Source organism: Magnolia sinica, chromosome 5 (assembly GCF_029962835.1).
Source record: "Magnolia sinica isolate HGM2019 chromosome 5, MsV1, whole genome shotgun sequence".
NCBI classification, from domain to species: domain Eukaryota; kingdom Viridiplantae; phylum Streptophyta; class Magnoliopsida; order Magnoliales; family Magnoliaceae; genus Magnolia; species Magnolia sinica.
The window spans coordinates 34,713,486-34,737,549 of NC_080577.1; the positions used below are offsets into that span (position 1 = coordinate 34,713,486).

The 24,064-nt window shown below is 41.3% G+C and overlaps 1 protein-coding gene across 1 annotated transcript in view; it reads left to right on the plus strand.

Moving 5' to 3' along the window:
- Positions 1-4,484: 4,484 nt before the first annotated feature.
- Positions 4,485-24,064, plus strand: part of LOC131245936 (clathrin interactor EPSIN 2-like) — a 30,255-nt gene continuing 10,675 nt past the window's right edge. Inside the window, exons 1-11 of the mRNA XM_058245733.1 lie at positions 4,485-4,700; positions 6,209-6,336; positions 6,591-6,642; positions 6,802-6,881; positions 6,963-7,041; positions 7,257-7,340; positions 7,451-7,596; positions 7,700-8,068; positions 8,372-8,413; positions 8,542-8,637; positions 8,716-8,873. Coding sequence (XP_058101716.1) covers positions 6,302-6,336; positions 6,591-6,642; positions 6,802-6,881; positions 6,963-7,041; positions 7,257-7,340; positions 7,451-7,596; positions 7,700-8,068; positions 8,372-8,413; positions 8,542-8,637; positions 8,716-8,873 — 1,141 coding nt within the window. The 5' untranslated portion in view covers positions 4,485-4,700; positions 6,209-6,301. The remainder of the gene's footprint in view (positions 4,701-6,208; positions 6,337-6,590; positions 6,643-6,801; positions 6,882-6,962; positions 7,042-7,256; positions 7,341-7,450; positions 7,597-7,699; positions 8,069-8,371; positions 8,414-8,541; positions 8,638-8,715; positions 8,874-24,064) is intronic.

Below are 24,064 nucleotides of genomic sequence, written 5' to 3' on the forward strand. Positions count from 1 at the left end.
ATTGGATTCCTTAAATCAGTTTTGAATTTCATAAATTGATTCAAGTTGTTGGATATTTGGTTGAATTAAATAGATATTAAAAATAAGAACCAAAAAAGGAAAATAAATTTTAGAAAGAAGAACTTATTGAATTATCAGGCGTGATTGAGTACTGGCTTGAAATAATTCTCCCTTCCCCAATAAGTTTCAGAGCAATTGACCTCCGTGATAAACGCTATGACGGCGGTGCACTCACCGTCGGCTAAACCACTTGCAGGTTTAATCGAAGTGTTGATTGACTGCGAGATGAACTCGAGAAAATGCTTAAAACCGAATATCCGAGAGCGTTTTATAAGAGAAGAATTTTTCTAATGTGAAACTGAATCGTTGTCTTTATATAACTAGTGGTGATAAGACCCATTTTCAAAAGGTTAGTCCTTGGGTTTAAACCCAACGAGGCTAACTAAGGGACATCTCTAGTTTAAAACGAAAAGGCACAAGTGGAAGTGTACTCTCGCACAAAATAAAGTCCTGCAAACCCACGCGAGTACACCCATACCGCACCCGCACCCGCACCCGCGCCCACACCCACGCCCATGCCCAGCCCAGCCCAGCCCGTCTCGTCGCGTCGCGCACATGGACACGGACACGGACACGAACACGGACTCGGACTCGGACTCGGACTCGGCTCGGCACGGCTCGGCGCGGCTCGGCGCGGCACGGCACGGCTCGGCTCGGCGCACGCGGCGCGTGTGTGGTTAATGGCATAGATTAGATCTATTGGCATAGCCCCCCCCACAGGACCAAATTCACATGTCCCCTGAAAGGGGCTCAAGCCCTAGGTAAAAAGACTATCTTATATACAAGATATTTTACTATGTCAAATCCGATGTGGGATAAAACCCACAAATCAAAAGTACTACAACTTTTCAAAAATGGAGGGAAATTACTGAAAATTTGAAAATTCAAATTTTAATACTATTTTAAAACAAAATATAACAGTTAGAACTTAGGTGGGGCCTATCATAACATTTGTGAGAAAACCACCCTGTCAATCTGTCTTGCCAGCTCATATTAAGGCATGAGGCAAAAAATGAAGCAGATTCAAAACTCAAGTGAGTAACACGACGGGAAAAATGGAAAGAGAAATGCCTAGTTAAAACCTTCTCAAGGTCGACCATGATGCTTATATGCCATCCAAACTGTTCATGAGGTAATTCCTACTTGGATGAACCGCTTATTGTTTCAAGGGTGGGCTTTCAATCCCCACTATTTTTTTTTGGTACCGTGGCTGATTTGAGTTTTTGACTTACCTTTTTTTTTTGGGATCATGTCTCATGTCCTAACATAAGCCAGCAAAAGGGATGGGTGGATATCTCACAAACATCATGATGGCCCGGCCTAGGTTCCAACTTTAGTAAGGGGTTGCTAGCTACTTGATCCGAAAAGTCCTGTGGCCAAAAGCTAAGTGGGGCAATTGTGATGTTTATGACCACCCCGTTCATCCATTTTATCATCTCATTGTAGGACATAGTCCAAAAAATTAGCGTTAAGAACTCAAGTGGACCACACAACATAAAAAAGTAGAGACATACCTATCATTGTAACCTTCTCGAGTTCAGCATGAATTTTATATGCCATCTAAATCATTCATAAGGCCATTCCCATTGGGATGAACTTCTTTTGGCCCTGAATATTTGGACAATGGGTGTTTAATCCCTATTTCTTATTTAAAAGTTTACTAGAGCTTTGGATTTATTTAATTTTTTGATTCAGGTCCTAACATGAGGTGGCAAAACTATTGAATGTGGTGGTTTTCTCATAAACGTCACAATGGCCTCACTTGCTCCCAAACCAAGGTAGGTGGAGTTATGGTGATGTTTGTAGGTATGCCACCTCACCTTAGAGTGCCGAACAAAAAAATTTTAAAAGAAAAAGAAAAATTAGGACCAAAACTCAAGTGAACCACATTAAAGGAAAAGAGTTCATATTAATTGCCTAATGTGGAAACATTATCGGGATGATAGAGGTTTTGGATCAAGCTAATACTATCATTCTTTCAATTAATCAAAATAAAAATGATTTTTATGAATAGTTTGGATGGCATATAAATGTTATTGTGGAACTAAAAGGTTTCAACTTAAGCATTTTCCTCCCTACCTTTTCACATGGTTTAGCCCACTTTATTTTGATCCTCTTAATTTTAAGCTTATGTTCTAAAATAAGTTGGCAAAATAGATAAACAAAGTAGATTTATTACATACATCACAATGGGCCCCACATAAGTAGATTGCCTATTGACTACTGAGTTACGTGTACTTGTACTGGATGAGCTCTATAGGTCCATCATGATTTATATATTTTATTCACTCATTTTATCCATTTTACCCTATAATTTCAAGGCTTGAGTCCAACTACGAAGCATATTCAAACCTCAAACGATCCACGCCATAGGAAACCCTGTGAATAAGCATCTACTATTAAAAAATTCTTGAGGGCCACATAAGTTTTGGATCAAGCTTATATTTATATTTGTATTTTTAATTCATCCATGCTTTTGTAATCTTATGAACAGATTGAATGACAAATAAGCATTACTACGCTTAGTAAGGTTTTAACGTGGAAATCATTAGGCTCAACTACTTAAATGAGTCAGAAAAAACAGATGGACGGCGTGGATAAACCATATACATTCACGGTGGGCCCAACAGAGTTTACTCACTGCATGATATCCCAATCCGATTTCATTTCAGAAATGGTGACCCGAGTATGGTGCGTAAAGCGGGGGTCGAGTATCCAATTCCTGAGTGAAGGACAATGGATTTCCAAAGAAATACAGGCTTTACAAGGCTTAGCCTGTATGAATAGTTTGGATGGCATATAAATGTTATTGTGGAACTAAAAGGTTTCAACTTAAGCATTTTCCTCCCTACCTTTTCACATGGTTTAGCCCACTTTATTTTGATCCTCTTAATTTTAAGCTTATGTTCTAAAATAAGTTGGCAAAATAGATAAACAAAGTAGATTTATTACATACATCACAATGGGCCCCACATAAGTAGATTGCCTATTGACTACTGAGTTACGTGTACTTGTACTGGATGAGCTCTATAGGTCCATCATGATTTATATATTTTATTCACTCATTTTATCCATTTTACCCTATAATTTCAAGGCTTGAGTCCAACTACGAAGCATATTCAAACCTCAAACGATCCACGCCATAGGAAACCGTGTGAATAAGCATCTACTATTAAAAAATTCTTGAGGGCCACATAAGTTTTGGATCAAGCTTATATTTATATTTGTATTTTTAATTCATCCATGCTTTTGTAATCTTATGAACAGATTGAATGACAAATAAGCATTACTACGCTTAGTAAGGTTTTAACGTGGAAATCATTAGGCTCAACTACTTAAATGAGTCGGAAAAAACAAATGGACGGCGTGGATAAACCATATACATTCATGGTGGGCCCAACAGAGTTTACTCACTGCATAATATCCCAATCCGATTTCATTTCAGAAATGGTGACCCGAGTATGGTGCGTAAAGCGGGGGTCGAGTATCCAATTCCTGAGTGAAGGACAATGGATTTCCAAAGAAATACAGGCTTTACAAGGCTTAGCCTGTATGAATAGTTTGGATGGCATATAAATGTTATTGTGGAACTAAAAGGTTTCAACTTAAGCATTTTCCTCCCTACCTCTTCACATGGTTTAGCCCACTTTATTTTGATCCTCTTAATTTTAAGCTTATGTTCTAAAATAAGTTGGCAAAATAGATAAACAAAGTAGATTTATTACATACATCACAATGGGCCCCACATAAGTAGATTGCCTATTGACTACTGAGTTACGTGTACTTGTACTGGATGAGCTCTATAGTTCCATCATGATTTATATATTTTATTCACTGATTTTATCCATTTTACCCTATAATTTCAAGGCTTGAGTCCAACTACGAAGCATATTCAAACCTCAAACGATCCACGCCATAGGAAACCCTGTGAATAAGCATCTACTATTAAAAAATTCTTGAGGGCCACATAAGTTTTGGATCAAGCTTATATTTATATTTGTATTTTTAATTCATCCATGCTTTTGTAATCTTATGAACAGATTGAATGACAAATAAGCATTACTACGCTTAGTAAGGTTTTAACGTGGAAATCATTAGGCTCAACTACTTAAATGAGTCAGAAAAAACAGATGGACGGCGTGGATAAACCATATACATTCACGGTGGGCCCAACAGAGTTTACTCACTGCATGATATCCCAATCCGATTTCATTTCAGAAATGGTGACCCGAGTATGGTGCGTAAAGCGGGGGTCGAGTATCCAATTCCTGAGTGAAGGACAATGGATTTCCAAAGAAATACAGGCTTTACAAGGGTATTAAGGTAAAAGTACGGTAAGGACGGAGAGGAACGGCGAGGGTATTATAGTAAAAAGGAGGTAGCGAGATTTTCTAACATAAGCATAGATTATTGGCGTTGTTATTACACAAAAGAAAAACATTAATGTCTGGTTGCCAGGTGTACCGTCATCGTCATCCCTCTTTATTTTCTCTCCTCCTTCTCTCGCTCGCTCGCCAGATCTGACGTCTCTCTTCCATCTTCTTCAGATCTCTCCCACCTCCGATTACGTTTCCAGCTCAGATTCCTCAGAACCTTTCCTACCGATTCCGATCTCTATTCTCGCATCTTTCTCCTGAAAGGTTTGACCTCAATTCCTTTTTTTTTCCCTTTCTGTTTTGATGATGGTAAAGATGGGTTTGGATTAGGGTTTCATGCTCGAATTCGAAAGATTTGATATTTTTTCTATCTTGAATATGGTGAATTTTGATTCTTGCATTAAAAAAAAAAAAATCTTGGTGATCTCGGTCTGTTGATTTTTAGCTGCGGCGGAATCGGGGGTTTTGATTTTTATTCCATTTTTTAATATTTTCGCTATTTTTCTTGATGATGGATTTTATTGAAATTAGGTGATATTTCTATGAATCTGGTACCGATAGGGGTTTCTGAAGGAGCTGTGATATGAAATTAGTTGGTTCCTCATTGATTCAGTGGTTTTTTGTTTTCGTTCTTCGTTAAAAGATTCTTTGGGTCGTTTGATGTCTCGATCAAAAGTGCAATTTTTGAATGCATTTCGGAGGTCTCGGTCTGAATTCAACTGCTCTATATGCCTCTTTCTTTCTTTCTATTTTTATTTTTGTTATGTGTGTTCTCTCCGTGAGGGGGATTTATCTGAAGTAGCAAACTTTTGTGTTTAGGGTTTAATCTGTTGTTGGTTTGGCTTCTTTTTTTTTTTTTTTTTTTTTTTTAGATCGTGGGATTCTAATCCTGATAGACATGTTTGAAAACCCTAGAAGTGGCATTCTTCTCCGTTTTACTGGAGATGATTGTATATTTGGTAATGGCAAGTTTTGGTCAATTTAACTTCCAGTTGATTTTTATGTGATTTTACTCTTGATTTGTTGCTATCTGTTATCACAACTGAATCAAGTTATTAGGGTTTTGTTTCTTGATGGGATCTCGAGTTAGGCAGACAAGACTGGGTTTTGCGATGATCAACAAATCAGCCACTTGCTTGTTATTTCAATTCAATTTTTTTCAATGAGTTTCTTTGAATCTCCAAAATTCCAATGTTATGATATTCATTGTGATGGAGAAAGTTTTCTATGAAGACATGGATATGGGGCTTTATGAGGATGTTCTTTTAATTAATGTTTGGGGATGTGACAGACTTTGTATTTCTTATGTTTGCAAGAGACTATAGGACTTTAGACACTGCTTGTTGTGGTTATTTGATCCAGATCGATTGCGCTCATCCGTTATCGATCTGGGCTTTTAGCAGGCTGTTATCCAGGTTAAACAGTAGAAGCTGATGTATTTTTTTATTTTTATTTTATTTTTTGTCTTTGTACAAAGATGGTTTCTGTATATCATCTACTCTTGGAGATTTAGATTCACATTCACATTTAGTTGGTAGTTGATACTGAGTACTAACCTTATTCTTGTTCTTAGAAAAAATTCAGTTTATATATATATATATATATATATATATATATTCCATAAGGCATTTGTCCACTGTGTACATGTCTTTCTTTCTTTCTTTCAAAAGTCTTTTGCCTGTGTGATTCCAAGAGATCATGCTTTTGTGAGATTCTTGCAAGCAGTTTTCATTTATTTGATTCTTTCTTAAATGTTGATATCTTTTATTCAGGTGAGGATCTGCAAGTTTCTTTGCTAGAGTACGCAAAAAGAGTTTCAGGGGACTTGCTATTGAAGAGGACAGTTCATTTCATCTGTTGCGACCATGAAGAAAGTCTTTGATCAGACTGTTAGGGACCTGTAAGAAGTGCTCTTCGATCTTCATTTACAAATTCAGTGTGTAGTTTTCATTGGTTTGCTGATAAAATGTTCTTGAAGTGCTTAGGCCATTTTAGTACTTACATATTGGAATCAATCAAAACTTGTGAAAAAAGTGGTGATCTGGCTCGCACATGCCACAACTTGTATCTATGAATTTATGATGCTCTCAAATGTTCAATGAGTCATATCAAAACTCAAATAATTTCTTTTTTATTTTTATTTTTATTCTGCAGTAAGAGAGAGGTGAATAAGAAAGTACTAAAGGTGCCCGGGATAGAGCAGAAGGTAAACATGTCTGTGTCTAATAATTTTAAAATAACTATGATCATTTTTTGACTACATCAGTTTTTGGCATCGGAATGCACTGGTATAAAGATGGCTATATTTTTATTTTTCGGTTGACTTGGAAGCTATTATTAAATCAGTTTTAATCATAATTTTCAGGTTCTTGATGCGACCAGCAATGAGCCATGGGGTCCTCATGGATCACATCTGGCGGATATCGCACAGGCTACAAGAAACTAGTAAGACATCCATTTGGTTGTATTGTTGCTATCTCTCTTCATTTGCTTTAAATGGTATTTATTTGTTTAGTATCTCTGCAGCAATGAATACCAGATGATCATGGCAGTGCTTTGGAAAAGAATCAATGATACTGGTAAAAATTGGAGGCATGTGTACAAGGTATTTTCTGTAGTCCTCATCCTTTTGAATTGTGCTTGTGAGTTGAAGCCATAATTGGCACATTTCCCCCTCTTGATTGATGTCTTCCAGGGTAATTTCATTTCTTAACTGCTTACAATCATTTCATTCTTTCATGTGTCTGACTCAGACACCATACATCATTATTATTTCCTTGGCATCTTTCATTTCCATTAATGCTGTCTATTTTGCTTCAGGCACTGACTGTTTTAGAATACCTGGTGGCACATGGGTCTGAGCGTGTCATTGATGAGATAAGGGAACATGCTTACCAGATATCAGTAAGCGCATTATCTTTATACCATTCAATTACTTCCTACAATGACGTTCTCTGCAACTTGTGGTTAGTGTGCAGTACAAATTATTTAAATTTCTGAGGTCATAATTGCAGACTCTATCCGATTTCCAATACATTGATTCCAGTGGGAGGGACCAGGGGAGCAATGTCAGAAAGAAATCTCAGGCTATTGTTGTACTTGTGAATGATAAGGAAAGAATACAAGAAGTTAGACAGAAAGCACTTGCTAACAGGGACAAGTGAGTCTCCAGAACTAGATAAGGCATTAGAATTTTTTTTTTCCAGTCTCTGTCTTTTTGCTGGTCTCTAATATTGTTTTATTTATTTATAAATGTAAAATAGGTATCGTGGTGCATCAGCAACCGGTGGAATGTACAGGCCCAGTTCCTATTCAAGCACAGGTGGTGCAAATGGTGATCGATATGATGATGATCGTTATGGATATAGAGATGATGACCGGAATGGGTATGCGAGAGAAAGAGAATGGGGTAACAAAGATGATGATCGATATGGTAGAGGTGGGGACTCGTATGGTCGGGGTGGTGACCGTTATGGTAGGGATTCTGATGAACGATATGGAAGAGATGGTTACAGAGATGATGATTACAGGGGAAATCGGAGCAACGAGGATGATCATTATGGGTCAAGAAGTAGGAGCTCTGAGAGAGAAAAAGATCGTCCCTATGAGGATGATGATCGTTATTCATCTCGGTAATGCTTTTTTTCATATAGATTCTTATCTTTGCCAGCAAAGATTCATTATGAAGCTAATAGCCCCCTTTACCGTTAAATATGTAGTCTTGGAGGATATTTGACCCCGTGTAAAAATGTTGTGTGTGTTGTACATTGCATTTCTTAAAGTGCCAATTTCCCTTTCTGATCACAGGTCATTACTGCAAGAAATTGCAAATTACGTGGCTTGGTTAACATCATAGAAGCCAAAGCTTGTTCTATTATATCTCTTTTGTTTTTTTCGTGGCATAACAATAGTTGTCTATAACCTTTTGGGTGCAGAAGTGGTGGCGGCAGACCTGATGACCGGTCTCCAGATGAAAGGTTAACTCTCAAGATACTTGGATTCCTAGTACTCAGTTGTTTATAATTGCCTACCTTTTGAGCAGCCCTAGGAGGCCACTCACATATTCTTTGCTTGGGTTAGTCTCACAGAGTTTTTTTTTCCCCAGGCGGCTTGAGCGCAAACTGTCTGAACAGAATGTGGGTGCACCTCCCACTTATGAAGAAGCAACAACTGATGCTCAAAACCATACTCCAGAGGAAAGGTATGACTTTCCATTCCCTGGCCTTTATGGTTCTTTAGGATCATATCTGGTCTTTTCTGACCTCAAGTTCAATTAAAGGGATGGAAGGACCATAGCGGCAGCACCTAAAGCATCCTCTCCAACCCCTGGAAGCACCATTCAAACTCAGGCCACAACTATGGTTGATGTAGCTGCATCTTCCGCCATCAAGGAAGTTGATGCATTTGATGAATTTGATCCACGTGCTTCTGTATCAGGTAAGAAGGTTTTATCCTGTCTGCATTGCGTGCAGATATTGAATTAATATCAAGGCCATAGCTTGGTGGTTTGCATGATTTTGCATCATGACTAGTCATTGTGGTAGAGTTGGTGTGCTAGGACTTGTTGTTGGTGCTGAAGTATGTATTGCTTGCTCAAAAGGCGACATATATTGTCTGGTATGTACTTGTATTGGTTCGTCTCTGCCAATGCATGTGCATATCAGACAAGAAACCTGGATTCCTCATGGTATCAGTGTGTATGTGCACGTGCATCTGTGAACTTCCAAACAAGCGATGAGATCTTTTTAAGCAATTGCCTTTTCTTTTTACTGATTGCAGTTGTGTATATTCAATCATCAATTATGAATCAATTATCACATATTTTCTGACATCCTTAATGGTTCCTTTGAAATCGTGATTGCTTACACCCATGTTCGCCAAGTTCCTGGTCAGTAAGCCTATTCATGGGACATCCCATTTGGATTTGTCCGACCAGACTCAGAGGCTGATTGGGGATATAGCAAGCTGCTTGGTGATTAGGCAGTATCAGTGGTGCATCTGGATTCCTATCTTATGATTAGCGTAGGTTCTCTGCCTGAAGCTGTAGTTAGGATCTAACTTATCCATGGCTCTTGGTTTGATATTGTGGGTTCACATGATACTGACACTAGGGTTGCTAACTCCCTGACACACCTAGGTAGATTCTGTGTCACGGAAAGTCAAATAAAGATCACTTGGACACCTAGAGGATGTCCCTGAGTGCTTATACTGTAATTTTATAGGGACAGATTTAGTATCTAATGGCTACACATAGTATTTAGTGCATGGTGTGCTGTATTGGCCGCTATGTAAAGGTAACAGTGGCAACCATTACGCGTTATGGGTTAGTAACTGCCGTTATGGGAAAAATGACCCATAACTGCCATAATGGCCCCGTAACGGTCCATTACAAAGTTTTTTTTTTCTTTAATAAAAAGAGAGACCATAACGGCCATTATGGGGGCCCCCGTAATGGCCGTTAAAGCCCGTATTGTGAAGGTAACAGTGGTGGCCGTTATGGCCACTGTTATTTTTACGGAATACCTTGATTTAGTGTCTTCTATGTAATTTTTCCAAATCCACCAGGCCCTAGGAGTTGATGACTTGCCTACGTCGTATAGCTTCTGTGAAAGGGGGATAGAACTAAGCAGTTCCGAGAAGAATCGCACTGCCATAACAATTTATCCTCCCTTGACTGATCGATCACCACTAAGGAAACTAAACTCATCAGATCTCAATCTCAAACAAATGTCATGATGGCACTCCAAACAACTTGATTCCCCACAATCTTGTAGTAGTCATTAACTTTAGCCTCCTCAGGGATTGCCAATATATGGAGTTTGCCAAAAGATCAGCAAAGCAACGATCCTCCTTGTTGCCTATTTGGAAGGTCACCCCTTGAAGCACAATATTTTCCATTAACAAAATCGCTTTCCATCATCTTGAGCTTGAGTGTTTGGCGGACATAGTGCATCTATAATATTGAATGCTGTACTTAGGCTTCATTTTGTTTGTCGATGATCAAAATTCCCAAAGGCTAACAAATCCTTTCCTAGTACTTAATGTTTGCTTCCGAAACAATCCTTTTTTTTTTGAAAGATACTAATTTATTAGGCTGGAACGACAAAAAAAAGAAAGAAGGAAACGACTAGAAGAAGAAAATATAGCCAATTAAAGCACCCACTCGCTTATACATTGATGAACTTTACAAATAACCCCCAAAGGTGAGCTGCGACCCCTAGAGATGAGATAGGAGACTGATCAACTCCTCAGTTTCAACATCCGAGAGATGTCTTCAGTAGGGAGGAACCCAAACTCTTCCCACTGCCGACGAAGAGAAACACGTAGTAAATAAGACATTAGGGATCAAACGGAGAGCAACCAACCTGGGAAGTTTAAATTAAAGGGAAGTTTAAATTAAGGGATGACTCCCCACACCAAATATCATTCCAAAACCTAACCCTTTTTCCACTCCTGACAGAAAAACCAAACCCATTATAAACCTTGGGCGCCAACCTAACAATGGGCTTCCAAACATGGGTAGCCTACCTGATATACCACCTCAAAGATGTGGATCCATATTTGGTCAGAATAATATACATCTAGAAACTATTTTCCTCCACCCCAAATCACCAAATCCATTTACCCGTAAGGGCGGAGTTAACCTCATCCAACCTTTTGATGCAGCAAGCTCTTCCCTAAAAGGCCTACAGATGTCTTTCCAATTTAGCAAGTGAAACTTGCTCGGGGAAATCTCCGGTCATGAATCAAAGATTCCTCCTGGTGAGCAGGGCTGTGCCATGCCATGCCATGAAGGAAACGACAAAATGAAGAGCCTCATGAAGCCTTAAAGAATCCAAAAGAAGAGCCATTTATGAGGACCAAAGATCTAGACGAAGAGACAAGCCTTGATCCAACCTCTCTATTTCAGGCCACCCCCTATTTTTACCAACATGTAGTCCAGGAAATATCAATTGATGTGGTTATAAGCTTTCTCCAAATCTAGCTAATAAAGATCTCCGTTTTTATCAGCCCTATAACTAGGGGTGCACATTTAACCGGTAGAACCGTGAAACCGGACCGGAACCGACCAAACGGTCCGGTTTGGTCCGGTTCTAGAGTGCACCGGTTCCGGTTCCGGTTCCAAAAATTCAAGAACCGGTGACAACGGTTCGGTTCTCGGTTTGAGGGTATGTAGAACCGAACCGAACCGTGAACCGATCCGTAGAACCAAACCGTGGATCCGATCCGTAGAACCGAACCGTGGAACCGAACCATGGAACCAAACCGATGTATTTTAGCATACCTTATAATTATTTTCTTTAGAATAATTATTTTCGTAAATGTATTTTTACACACCTTATACAATATCTAAACCATTCATCAAATGGACCACAACATGGATGGACATGGGCTTGCAATTGGACTGGATTATAAAAAGCCCAGAACCGTGGAACCGATCCGGAACCGAACCGGTTTTAACGGTTCGGTTCCGGTTCGGTTCTAGGGTGCCAACGGTCCGGTTCCGGTTCCGAATTTCCTAGAACCGTTAGGAACGGCTCGGTTCTGGTTTCACCCCAGAACCGGACCAAACCGAACCATGTGCACCCCTACCTATAACAGGTGTCCAAGCATTTGTGAGCAATCAAAGTGTTGTCGAGAATTTGCCGGCCAACTATGAAAGCACTCTGATAGGGTGATATGACCTTGGGGAGCTCAAGAGCTTGGCGACAATTTTACAAGGGCTTCTGACTAGGTTGATAGGTCTATAGGTCCTGCAGGCTGACAGGACCTTTCGAAACTATCCAGTCCATATATGTTTTTTTTTTTCCCAACTCCATTGCATTCATTATAGTAGATTTGTGTGTGTGTGTGTGTGTGAGAGAGAGAGAGAGAGAGAGAGAGAGAGAGAGAGAGATGCTGGCTAATCTGGGCCATGATGCATTGGCCAGGCTCAGACCCATTAAACCCAAGCTTAACAATTGGCCTGCTAATAAGGATGCCCAAGCCTCCTATTTAGGTAGTTAGCTAGCGAAATCAATCAACTATCTAAGAATAATTCATTAGTCAAACATTTTTAATGTATTCTTATATCTTTTTATTTATTTTCCATATTTGTAATATGTCATTGATTGTTAATGACATGATGTGTTTTCTTTGTTTGTACGTTTCAAGAGCCTATATAAGGGCCTGGTGTGTGTAGTGTGAAGGCACATTTGAATTGAATCAAATCTCTTGAATTATTTTCTTCTATTTGTTTGTCTTGTGCTTGAGATTGAAGGTGCCTACACTATGGTGGATCTTTCCCATCAGCCGGCTGTGCCAGTTTGGTATCAGAGTGGGTTCCAACGACTGGGTTGGAGTACCAGATCAGCAACAGCTCGATATTATTGTGTCCAGGTTCTTTAATCATAAAATTCTGCCTCTTTTCCTTTTTTTTTTTTCATTGCACCCATCGCTCCTACCCCCATTCACCTTTTTTCTTTTCTTTTACAAAACCCAAAAAGCCCAATTCACAAGGGCAGACTCTGCCAAAAATTTTCAGCCATTTACCTTCATAATCCAGCCCATCAAAACCCAAAATCAGCCATATTTCTAAAACCCCTAAAATCAACACCATTCCAACCCATTAAAAACCCCCAAATCAGCCCATTCCATCCCATAGCCAAAAATAAATAAATAAATAAAAAGAAAAAGAAAACCAGCCATATTCTGTCCATTACTTTCTGACGTTACGATGTCTACCCGTGGTGGTAACGTCTATCGAGGGAGGCTTACCAATCAACAATGAGACAATTACATGACTGAGCTATTCACAAGAGGCTGGAAACTGCTGTTGACCAACCATGTGAAGAACAAAATGGTGAACAACCTGAACCTATTGGAAATCCCGATGGTGATCCAAATCCACAACAAGGGTTCTTGGGAGTCTGTTTACGACATTATGCAACGACTCTTTGCAGAGAGCCCATGACACCGTGATAGAGATGCTCAAGAAAGATGATATTATCAAGAAAGTACGGGTTGAAGTTCTAGACTTCACGGGTCGTCTTAATGCAAAGGCTTTTGTCAATTGAATTACAATGCTGGAGGATTATTTTGCATGGTTTGACATGGATGATGCCTAATGAGTGGCCTTTGTCAAGGTCAAGTTGAAGGGCCCAGTACCAATCTGGTGGCGAAGCATTCACGACAACTATCTCATCATGGGTCGTCCTACTATTACTAGGTGGGCTAACATGAGGGAGAAGTTGGAAAGTAAGTATTTGCCTTCAGATGACATGGATACTCTTCTTCAGGAGCTCCTTGTGTTCAAACAGGGAACTTTATCAGTGGATGATTACATCGAAAAGTTCAGTGAGCTTTCTGTCCGTTGTAAGCTTGCAAAGACAGACCGCGCAATAGCTAACCATTATCGAGTAGGGTTATGCTAAGAGATCCATCGCGAGATAGTCATGTATGATTTCGAAACAGTTGATGATGTTCATCGGAAGGCTCGATGAGTTGAACAACAGCATACTCTTCGATGTTTTGGTTCTCTAGTTGGGAACCTTTTGTGAGAAGGGGTTTGGATCCGCATCTCAATTGGATTTCACCACAAGGCTACCGACCACTTCCCCACCCTTTTTAGTCACGCCCATAGATGCAGGCTTCTCTTTTAAGGCAGCCTCAAACTTTGCAACGTTCTCCGCCACAGAATTCATACAAAAAGCAACCAACGGTGTAGGGACATTATACTAGGGGGCGAGGTCTAAATCTTAATCCTTCCTTCTGAAGAGTACGACGAGATGCCGATTGTTACCGTTGTGGATAGATATGACACTTTTCTAATGAGTGTTCACAAGCTAGGAACCTCCATTATTGTGGTAATGAAGAGTTACTACCCAAACGACCATGAGTATTGCGATGAGCACATTGAGATGGAACGACCCTATATAGAACTTCCATCACAACCAAAGGACCCTCTTGATGAAAGCTTGAAATTGCGGTTGAAGCTGAGGGTGAAGGCCCTACTCTTATCATACGCTGCCTCCTTATCACCACCGAGGAAGAAGGGGAAGACAGGCGACAGATCACTGTTTAAATGCTAGGGCAGGTTATGTAACATGACCATTGATGTCGGAAGTGCAATGAACATCGTATCTTAATAGGTGATTGATAAGCTCAAGTTGCCAACTGAAAGACATCCAAAAATCATATAAGGTTGCGTGGGTCGACGACACTGCCATCCCCTTGACTCGAATTGTTATCATTTAAAATTGGTTTATATGAGGATGATATTTGGTGTGACTTAATTTCGATGAATGTCGCCCGCATCCTTCTTGGTCGACCTTGGCTTTTTGACCAAAAGGTACAAAGCGACGGTGAATCTAACACGCATACTTTCCTATGGCGAGACCATCATATCCTTCTTCGCCTTTTGCAACCTAAGTCACTTCATTCATGCCTTCATCATTGACATTGGCTGCTCTCTTAAACTCTCATGTTCTCACCGTGTGGAAGTTCGAAACAGAGAGCTAGGAGAAAGACAATGTTCGCTCTAGTTATAAAATAGGTGTAAGAGCCTGTTATTGACCAGGATGAGCCTATTCCTGATGAAGTCAAATCTATGCTACATGACTTCTAAGATTTGGTCCCCGATGATTTGCCTGAGGAGTTGCCCTCATTGCGGGATATTCAACATGCTATAGATTTGGTTCCTGGAGCATCCTTACCTAACCTACAGGCATATCAGATGAATCCCGCTGAGCATGCCGAGTTGAAGCGTCAGGTTGACGATTTGCTTAAAAAGGACTACATTCGAGAGAGCCTAAGCCCATGTGCAGTACCAATCCTCCTTACTCTCCAAGAAGGATGGAAGCTAGCACATGTGTGTAGACAACCGAGCTATTAATAAAATCATAGTGAAGTATCGTTTCCCCATTCCTCGGCTTGATGATATGTTAGACTTGATTCCAAGTGCTAGCGTCTTCTCCAAAATTGATATTCGCAGTGGATACCACTAGATTTACATCTGACCTGGTGATGAATGGAAGACGACATTTCAGATGAAAGATGACCTCTACGAGTGGCTAGTTATGCCATTTGGTCTCACAAACGCACCTAACATCTTCATGGGCGTCATTAGAGCTAGGCATCGAGTCAAGTCGGACCGAGTTAGGGCTGACTCGACTCGATCCGGTTTTGAAATAGGCCTGACTTGAACTCGATCCAACTCGATACCAAGTCTAGCATGCCTGACTTGATCCGAGTTCGGTTTGGCCCGGACTGATTTGAACCGAGTCTGATCTGGTCAGAAGTACTGAGTTGGGTCGAGTTGGCATCGAGTCGGATTGAGAGATGAGGGAGGGAGGGAGTGGAGAGGAGATAAAGGAGGAGGAGGAGGGTGATGGTGGTGGGCGGTTGCCGGGCTTGGAAGAGGAGGATGAGGGAGGGAGAGAGAGAGGTTGGGATCGGGTTAGGGTAAGGTTGAAGAGTCGGGTTGAGTCAGATTTCGAATCGAGTCAAGTCTAACCGGATCGAGTTTTGGGTCGAGTTACTGGGTAACTCGAACTCGACTCGGATTGGGCGAAGCTTACTCGGTTCTAACCGACTCACCCATTCGGTTTGGGTCGAGTCGGATCTGACCGAATCGAACGAGTCGAGTTAGCCAGATCGAGTTGTCCCGTGCCCACCTCTACACGTCATGATGCAGTTGCTGCACCCTTTTATTGGTAAGTTTGCTATTTTCTATTTTGACGACATTCTTATCTATAGAATGTCAAGAAAGGAGCACCTCAATCACCTACGTCTTGTCTTATCTTCAGTCCTTCATCATGAGTGCTTCTACATCAACTTTAAAAAGTGTACCTTCACGAGTACATCAGTGGTTTTCTTAGGGTACATTGTCTCGTCGCAAGGTGTAGAGATGGACCCCGCCAAGGTGAAAGCCATAGTTGATTGGCCGACGCCTACCACTATCTCTGAAGTTCGCATTTTTCATGGCCTCACTACATTTTACAGACGTTTTGAGTGGAACTTCAACGGCATCATGCCCCAATCATCAATTGTATGAAATAAAGGTTGTTTCGATGGACAAGTGCAGCCACACGAGCGTTTGATACGATCAAACGTAAGATGATTGAAGCTCCAGTCTTGCGCCTTTTGGACTTTGAGAAGGTATTTGAGGTGAGTTGTGATGCCTCTAATATTGGCATTGGTGTTCTTAGTTAGGAGGGCCATCCAATAGCTTTCTTCAGCGAAAAGCTCTCTGATGCGAAGCAATGATACTCCACTTATCACTTGGACTTTTATGCCGTTGTTCAGACTTTACGACATCGATGTCACTATTTGGTTGGCAAGGAGTTTGTTTTATATTCTGATAATGAAGCATTCAAGTACCTAAGCTTTTAGCAGAAGATGAGTGCTCGTCGTGTCAGGTGGAGCACTTACCTTTAGGAGTTTTCTTTTGTCATTCATCACAAGGATGGCAAGGACAACCAGGTTGTTGATGCATTAAGCCGTCATGTACATCTACACTCATTGATGACGGTCATTGTTTCGGGATTCGAAGAGATACAGTGTGAGTAGGGGTGCACATAGAACTGGTAGAATCGGTAAACCAGACCGGAATCGACCAAACCGCACTGTTTGGTTTGGTTCTAAAGTGCACCGGTTCCGAAAATCAAAGAACCGGTTAGTTCTGTTCGGTTCTCGGTTTGGGGTTATGTAGAACCGAACCGGATCGTAGACCCGAACTTGGAACCAAACTTGGAACCGGACCATAGAACCGAAACCTGGAACCGAAACTTGGAACCGGACCGTGATTATCATGCTCAATTGGACTTGTCTTAAAGCTATTTTATGTGTTTACAATGTATTTTAGTTGTCTATTTGACTCATGATTTATGGTTTACAATGCGCCCTTTGATTGTTTCCGTAACTATCTTTTGCACACCTTGCACAATATCTATACCATTCATCAAATGGATCACAACACGAATGGACATGGGCTGGATTATTAAAAAAAACATGCAATTGGGCTGGATTATAAAAAGCCCAGAGCCGTAGAGCCGAACCGGAACTGGAACCGGTTTTTACGGTCCGGTTCCGATTCGGTTCTAGGGTGCAAACGGTCTGGTTCCGGCTTTGGTTCCGATTTTCCTGGAACCGTTAGGAATGGTTCGGTTCCAGTTTTTCACCCCAGAATCGGATCGAACCGAACCGCGTGAACCCCTAGGTGTGAGTATGCTGATGACAAGGATTTCGGGCGTATTTATACCGACATTTTTAGCGAAGAGCATGTGAGAAACCCACATTTCAGCATTCATGATGGCTACCTGTTCTGGGGAACACAACTTTGCCTACCCAATACATCCATCCGTGAGTATGTTGTGAGGGAGTTGCATGCTGGTGGGTGTATTGGACACTTGGGCCGTGATAAGACCCTAGCTCTTGTTGGAGATAGAGACTTTTGGCCTCGTATAAATTAGATGTTGCTAAGATTTGCCAGTTATGCAGGGTTTGCTAGCTTGCTAATGGTCAAAAGAAAAATAATGGATTATATCAATCACTGCCGATCCCACATGCTCTGTGGGAAGATCTCAGCACGGACTTCGTCCTCGGTTTGCCAAAGACCGCTTGGAAAGTTAATTTAGTATTTATGGTGGTTGATCGATTTTCAAAGATGGCTCATTTATACCTTGCTCGAATGCATCAGACGCTCTAAGATTGCTCAATTATTCTTTCGAGAGGTTGTTCGTCTTCATGGGTTTCCAAAGTCAATTGTGTCTAATCGTGATACCAAGTTCACGAGCTATTTCTAGAAAACTCTTTGGGTAGCAACGAAAACCAAGCTTCAAATTTCTAGTGCATACTACCCTCAGACCGATGGCCAAATGGAAGTAGTCAACCATAGCTTGGGCAAGTTATTACGGTGTCTTGTCCGCAATCATATAACTACATGGGACCCAATAATGTTGATGGTTGAATTTTCTTATAATACCTCAGTCAGTAGGTCCAGGGGGATGTCACCTTTTGAGGCAGTAACTAGTACACGACCGCATTTTCCAGTCGATTTGGTTCCTTTATCCATAGAGTTGAGACCAAGCGCAGAGGTTGATGACTTCATCCGCCATATGCAGCAAGTGCATGATAAAGTTTGACCCAATGTTGCCACAAGTAATGAAAGTTATGAGCAACATGTAGATGCGAGACATCACTTTGTTGAATTTCCGGAATGTGACATGGTTATGGCAGGTATTTGTCTTGAACGGTTGCTTCTCGGCACCTCGAAGAAGCTTTATCCTCGCAATGTGGGACCAATCAAAATCATAAAGAAGATTAGTGCCAATGCTTATGTTTTAGATCTCCCACCAGATTTACATATCAGTCCTACTTTCAATGTGGAAGATCTTTCCATCTATCACGGGCACCATACTGATGATGGTATCGAAGAACAAGCCATCACATTTCCAACCATTTTACCACCTATTGACACGATCGTTGATGTTCTCGATGACTAGATCGTCTCCACGTGCCAAGTTAGTTACAAAAGTTTCTCGTCCGTTGGCAAGGACGACCTCTCTTTGATGCTACATGGACTAAAACTACCGACTTCCTGCGTTTGAATCCTGACCTCTATGAGCAATATGAAGCCATTAACTCGCTGGAGTCGAGTTCTTTCAAGTGGGGGAGGATTGATGCAAGCTGATCTGGGCCACAATCCCATGGGCCAGGCTCAGGCCCAAACCCATCAAACCCAAGCCCAACAGTTAGCCCATATATAACGAGGCCCAAACCTCCTATTTAGGTAGCTAGCCTATTTATGTAGTTAGCTAGCGAAATCAATCAGCTAACTAAGAATAATCCATTAGTTGGACATTTTTAATGCATTCTTATTTCTTTCTCTTTTTCATGTTTGTAATAAGTCATTGATTGTCAATGACATGATGTTTTCCTTATATGTATGTTTCAAAAGGCTATATAAGAGCCTGATATGAGTAGTATGAAGGCACATTTGAATTGAATCAAATCTCTTGAATTGTTTTCTTCTATTTGTTTGTCTTGTGTTTGAGATTGAATGTGCCTACACCCGGGGCGCCCCAGAGAGAGAGAGAGAGAGAGAGAGAGAGAGAGAGAGGATCCATGGAATTGGCAGAGAAACCATCCCCTGCTAAAATGAACACCGCAAGATCAACAACCTCTTGCCCGGCAAACGAAGTGTTTAGTCCAGCAACTAGTCCCTGATTTCCCAGAACAAAAAGAAAACACACCAGGGGAACATGCCTCCCCTTTTGACCAGCAGACAATATCAAAGCTGAAGCCTTGAATTCTGGTTTGGATATTCTGGAACAGATTGTGGGCCACTGTAATGACCACTCTTGAGTGCTAGCACGTGGTAGGCCCTCTATTAACTAATTTTGTTGGAACTAATAATCTTTAACATTAAATCTTATGGAGAAGAACCAAGTCAGCTCCACAGTTATAATAATAAAACATTTTCCGTGCCTCCATGTCATTCTGAAATGGGTACATATAGATGAGATCTAAACCATCAATTTAGTATTTTGAATATTGAGCGGGCATGGTGAAAAAAGCCACAATGTTTGGACTAATTTTAGCCCCTTAATTGGTGGCATGCAAATGCGTTAAAAGACAAAAATCAGCAATGGCGCCCTCGAAGTGAGGAAGGGCCCATCCATTCGATGCTTAAGATAGTCTAACCAGAGCAAGATTTGGTTCGGTTTCGAATCAACGCATCCCATTGGATGCCTGGTTTGGGTCATCATATACATGTGCCGCGAAAATGCTAAGCCTCAGACGGGTAATCTGTTCCCATATTAATTCTCTTTAATATCTCCTTAGTATAATATTGTTTTTTGTATTTCAATGTAATATTTGATATTATGTGCATGTATATAAGTATGTATGTTTAACAAATCATTGGGTCAAAATATAACACCCATTGTTTTGGAAGCTAGCATATGGTATTAGTATGGGTTTGTTAAACCATAGGTATTTTGGTCATGAATCACCAACATGATGCATAAAGCCCATTCAAAAATTCACTACAGGAACTGTAAAGAAAACATGGAATTAAGGAAAACTTCAAATCCTTCTCAGTTGGAAATCTTCCTAATTTTTCATGCTCCAAACATCTGCCTTTATTGTCAGTTCTACCGTTATTCTACCCTCTTTATATTGTACTAGATCATTTGTGAACTTTTTTTTTTTAAGAAGCAACAACGAATTTTATTAAAAAACAGGAAAAAAGGAAAACAAACAAAGGAAAGGAAGAAATAGAAATCTGTTGAGATAGCAGACAGACATTAACACCCTAAAAAACAAAGATCATAGCCTTTCAAACCCTTGACATTAGCGGCCCATTCAACTAGCGGCCTCTTGGCCTTAGCCTCAACTGCTCTAACCAAAGACGAAATGTCGTTGAAGCATCTATCATTCCTTTCTATCCAGACTGACCACCAAATTGCCAAAATGGCCATTCTCCAAATGGAAGTTCTGATTTTTCCTAGCTTGAAGCCATGCCAAGTCGCTAAGAGATTGTGCGCCGAATCTGGAATACACTAGGAGATGTTGAACCTCTGACTAAAATCGAACCAGATTTGAGAAATAAAAGGGCAATGCACCAGAAGATGGTCCACTGATTCCGCTTCTTGCATACAGCACAGGCAGATGTTAACAAGCTCATTCCTCTCTTTTTGAGATTATCTACTGTTAGGATTCTGTTTTGGCCCACAAGCCATCCAAAACATATAAATTTGGGGGGCACCGGGAATCTCCAGATGAAAGGGGACGTTGGGATAGAAGAGTTCGAAGAAGGGGAGAGGAATGAGTAAAAAGATCTGACCGTGAAGGAGCTGGACTTATCCATCCTCCAGATAAGCTTGTCAGGCTTGGATAACTGCGGCATGGTCTTGGAAATGCAATCCAGGAGATCCATGAACTCGGGGAGCTCGTTGTCTATGAGGTTTCTTGAGCATCTCACGTCCCAAACTGTTTGAGCCGTCGAGATAGAATAACATTCCGATATGAATATGTTCTTAACTGGGGCCAGACGGAAGATGTTAGGGAATCGGGACTTCAACAACACATCACCCACCCATAAATCTTCCCAAAAACGAATTGCGGACCCACACCCCAGCTCAAAGCTAATATTGTGGAGGGCTGCCTGTTTTGACTTGAGGATTCCTTTACATAAGTGGGAGGCCCTGTATGACGAGGAGTCCTTAGTCCAACCCCCCTGAGTTGAGCCATACTTCCCTTTGATAATCGACGTCAATAAGGCATCAGGTTCTGCTCCTAACCTCCACGTCCATTTGCCGAGCAGTGCAAGGTTCATTCTTCTCAGATTTTTGACATTAGCCCTGCCTTCATGGAATATCTTGCAGACGTCCTTCCATTCCAGAAGATGTATGTTGCTTTGATTTTCCTTCCCGAACGATAGGAAGTCTCTTCTAATGACGTCGATGGCTTTCAACACGGTAGAGGGGCATCTGAATAGCGACATGAAGTATAGAGGGTGGTTGGACAGTGTTGCGTTGATAAGGGTAAGACGACCTCCCAAGGACAGGTAACGGTATTTCCATCGTGCCAAATATTTCTGGAATTTGCAGATAATTTTGTCCCACAACATTTTGGGAGGGGGACCCGAAGTAAGGGGAAGGCCCACGAATGAAGTGGGAAAAGAGTCTGCAGGGCACCCAAGAGAGACAACAAAACTTTGGAGCTTCTCTGATTGCACATTAATCCTGAACAACTTCGACTTTGCCATGTTTATTCGCAGACCGGAAACCGCCTCGAAGCAATACAGGGCCGCTTGAAGATTGGAGATGTAGATCGCAGAAGCTTCGGAAAAGATAAGAGTGTCGTCTGCGAATTGGATATGAGTGATGGGGTTGGGCAACCCTGGCATGGTTATACCTCTCAAGATTCCTTCTTTCTAACCCTTGTACATCATTTTGGAAAGAGCTTCCCCGATAATGAGGAAAAGGAGAGGAGACAGGGGGTCCGCTTGCCGCAACCCTCTCGAGCTCTTGAAGAAACCCTTTGGGGAACCATTCAGCAATACAGAGAAGTGAGCCGATCCGACACAAGCTTCTATCCATCTTCTCCACTTAATCCCGAAACCCATTCGAGAAAGCATATATTGGAGGAAATCCCAATCAACATGGTCATAGGCCTTGACAATGTCCAGCTTACAGAAAATGCCCTCCATGTCTGACTTCTGACAAGAGTGAAAGACCTCGTTGGCAATAAGAGTGCAATCCATGATCTGTCTGCCTTTTATGAAAGCGTTCTGGTTTGGCGAAATCAACTTCCCTATAACTTTCGAGAGGCGGGTTGAAAGAACTTTAGCGAGAATCTTGTACGGGGCCCCCGATCAGGTTAATTGGTCTGAAATCTGAAAATGCACTTGCTCCCGCTACCGTAGGAATAAGGGTGATGAAGGAAGCACCGAGTCCTTTTGACAACCTTCCTCTTCTATGAAATTCCTGAATGAAAAGAAAAACTTCCTGGCAGACCACATCCCAAAAGGATTGGAAGAAAATAATGGGGAAACCATCTGGACCTGGAGATTTGTTACCTCCCAGGGAGTCAACAGCCTCCTTGACTTCTTCTACTGAGAATTCAGATTCAAGGAGTTCAACTTCAACTGCCTGCAGACTGTTAAAAAGGACATTGTTGAGGCGAGGTCCGACCCGAGCTTTCGAAGATAGGAGGGCTTTGAAATGGTTGATTGCGAGGTCTGCTATTGTCTATTTATCTTCTATACAGACACCATTATCATTGATTCTGACTATGGCCTTGAACCGGGTGTGCATATTGGCTATGCTGTGAAAATACTTAGTGTTTTTGTCACCCTCAGCAATCCACCTGGCTTTATATTTGATTTTCCAGGATGCCTCGTCTTCTAGAGCTCTGGCTGAAAGAGTCTAAATAATTTGGATGCGCCCACCCAAGACATCGTTCGAGAATTGATTGCCTTCCGCCTCAGCATCTATGCGTTGGAGTTCTGAAAGAAGAGGCTCCGAATCGGATTCTTTCTTACATAACTCCTCCTAGAGCCACTCCTTGAGCTTCAGCTTGAGTAATCTAAGTTTACAGAAAAGCCCGTGGCTCGCAAAACCTTCCACCTGGAAGCTCGCCCACCACTCTGTAATCTTCTCCCTGAAACCTTCAACTTTAAGCCAAGAGGAGTTGAATCTAAATGGTTTCGGCCCCCAATTGTCTTCTTCCATTAGCAGCAGCAGAGGACTATGATCTGAAGTCGTTCTAGGAAGCGCGATTTGGAGAACTGAAGGAAAGGCCTCGATCCACTCCGGAGACACAAAAAACCTGTCCAATCTGGATTGAATGGGGGATTCTACGGCCATTCGTCCAAGTGAATTTTGCCCCTGACAACGGGAGGTCTATGAGTTCTTGGGATTGAATCCACTTTGAAAATCGATTCATAGCTGGAGAGACCCTTCTTCTACCGGAGTGCTCTTCAGCAAAACGAATGACGTTGAAGTCCCCCACCACACAATATGGGCCTAAGTAGGAATGTCTAACATGGGTTAGTTCATCCCAAACTTCAGATCTACCAGAATCAACAGAAGGGCCATAAATAGCAGTTAGGAGGCATTGGAAATTAGAAGACTTATCTT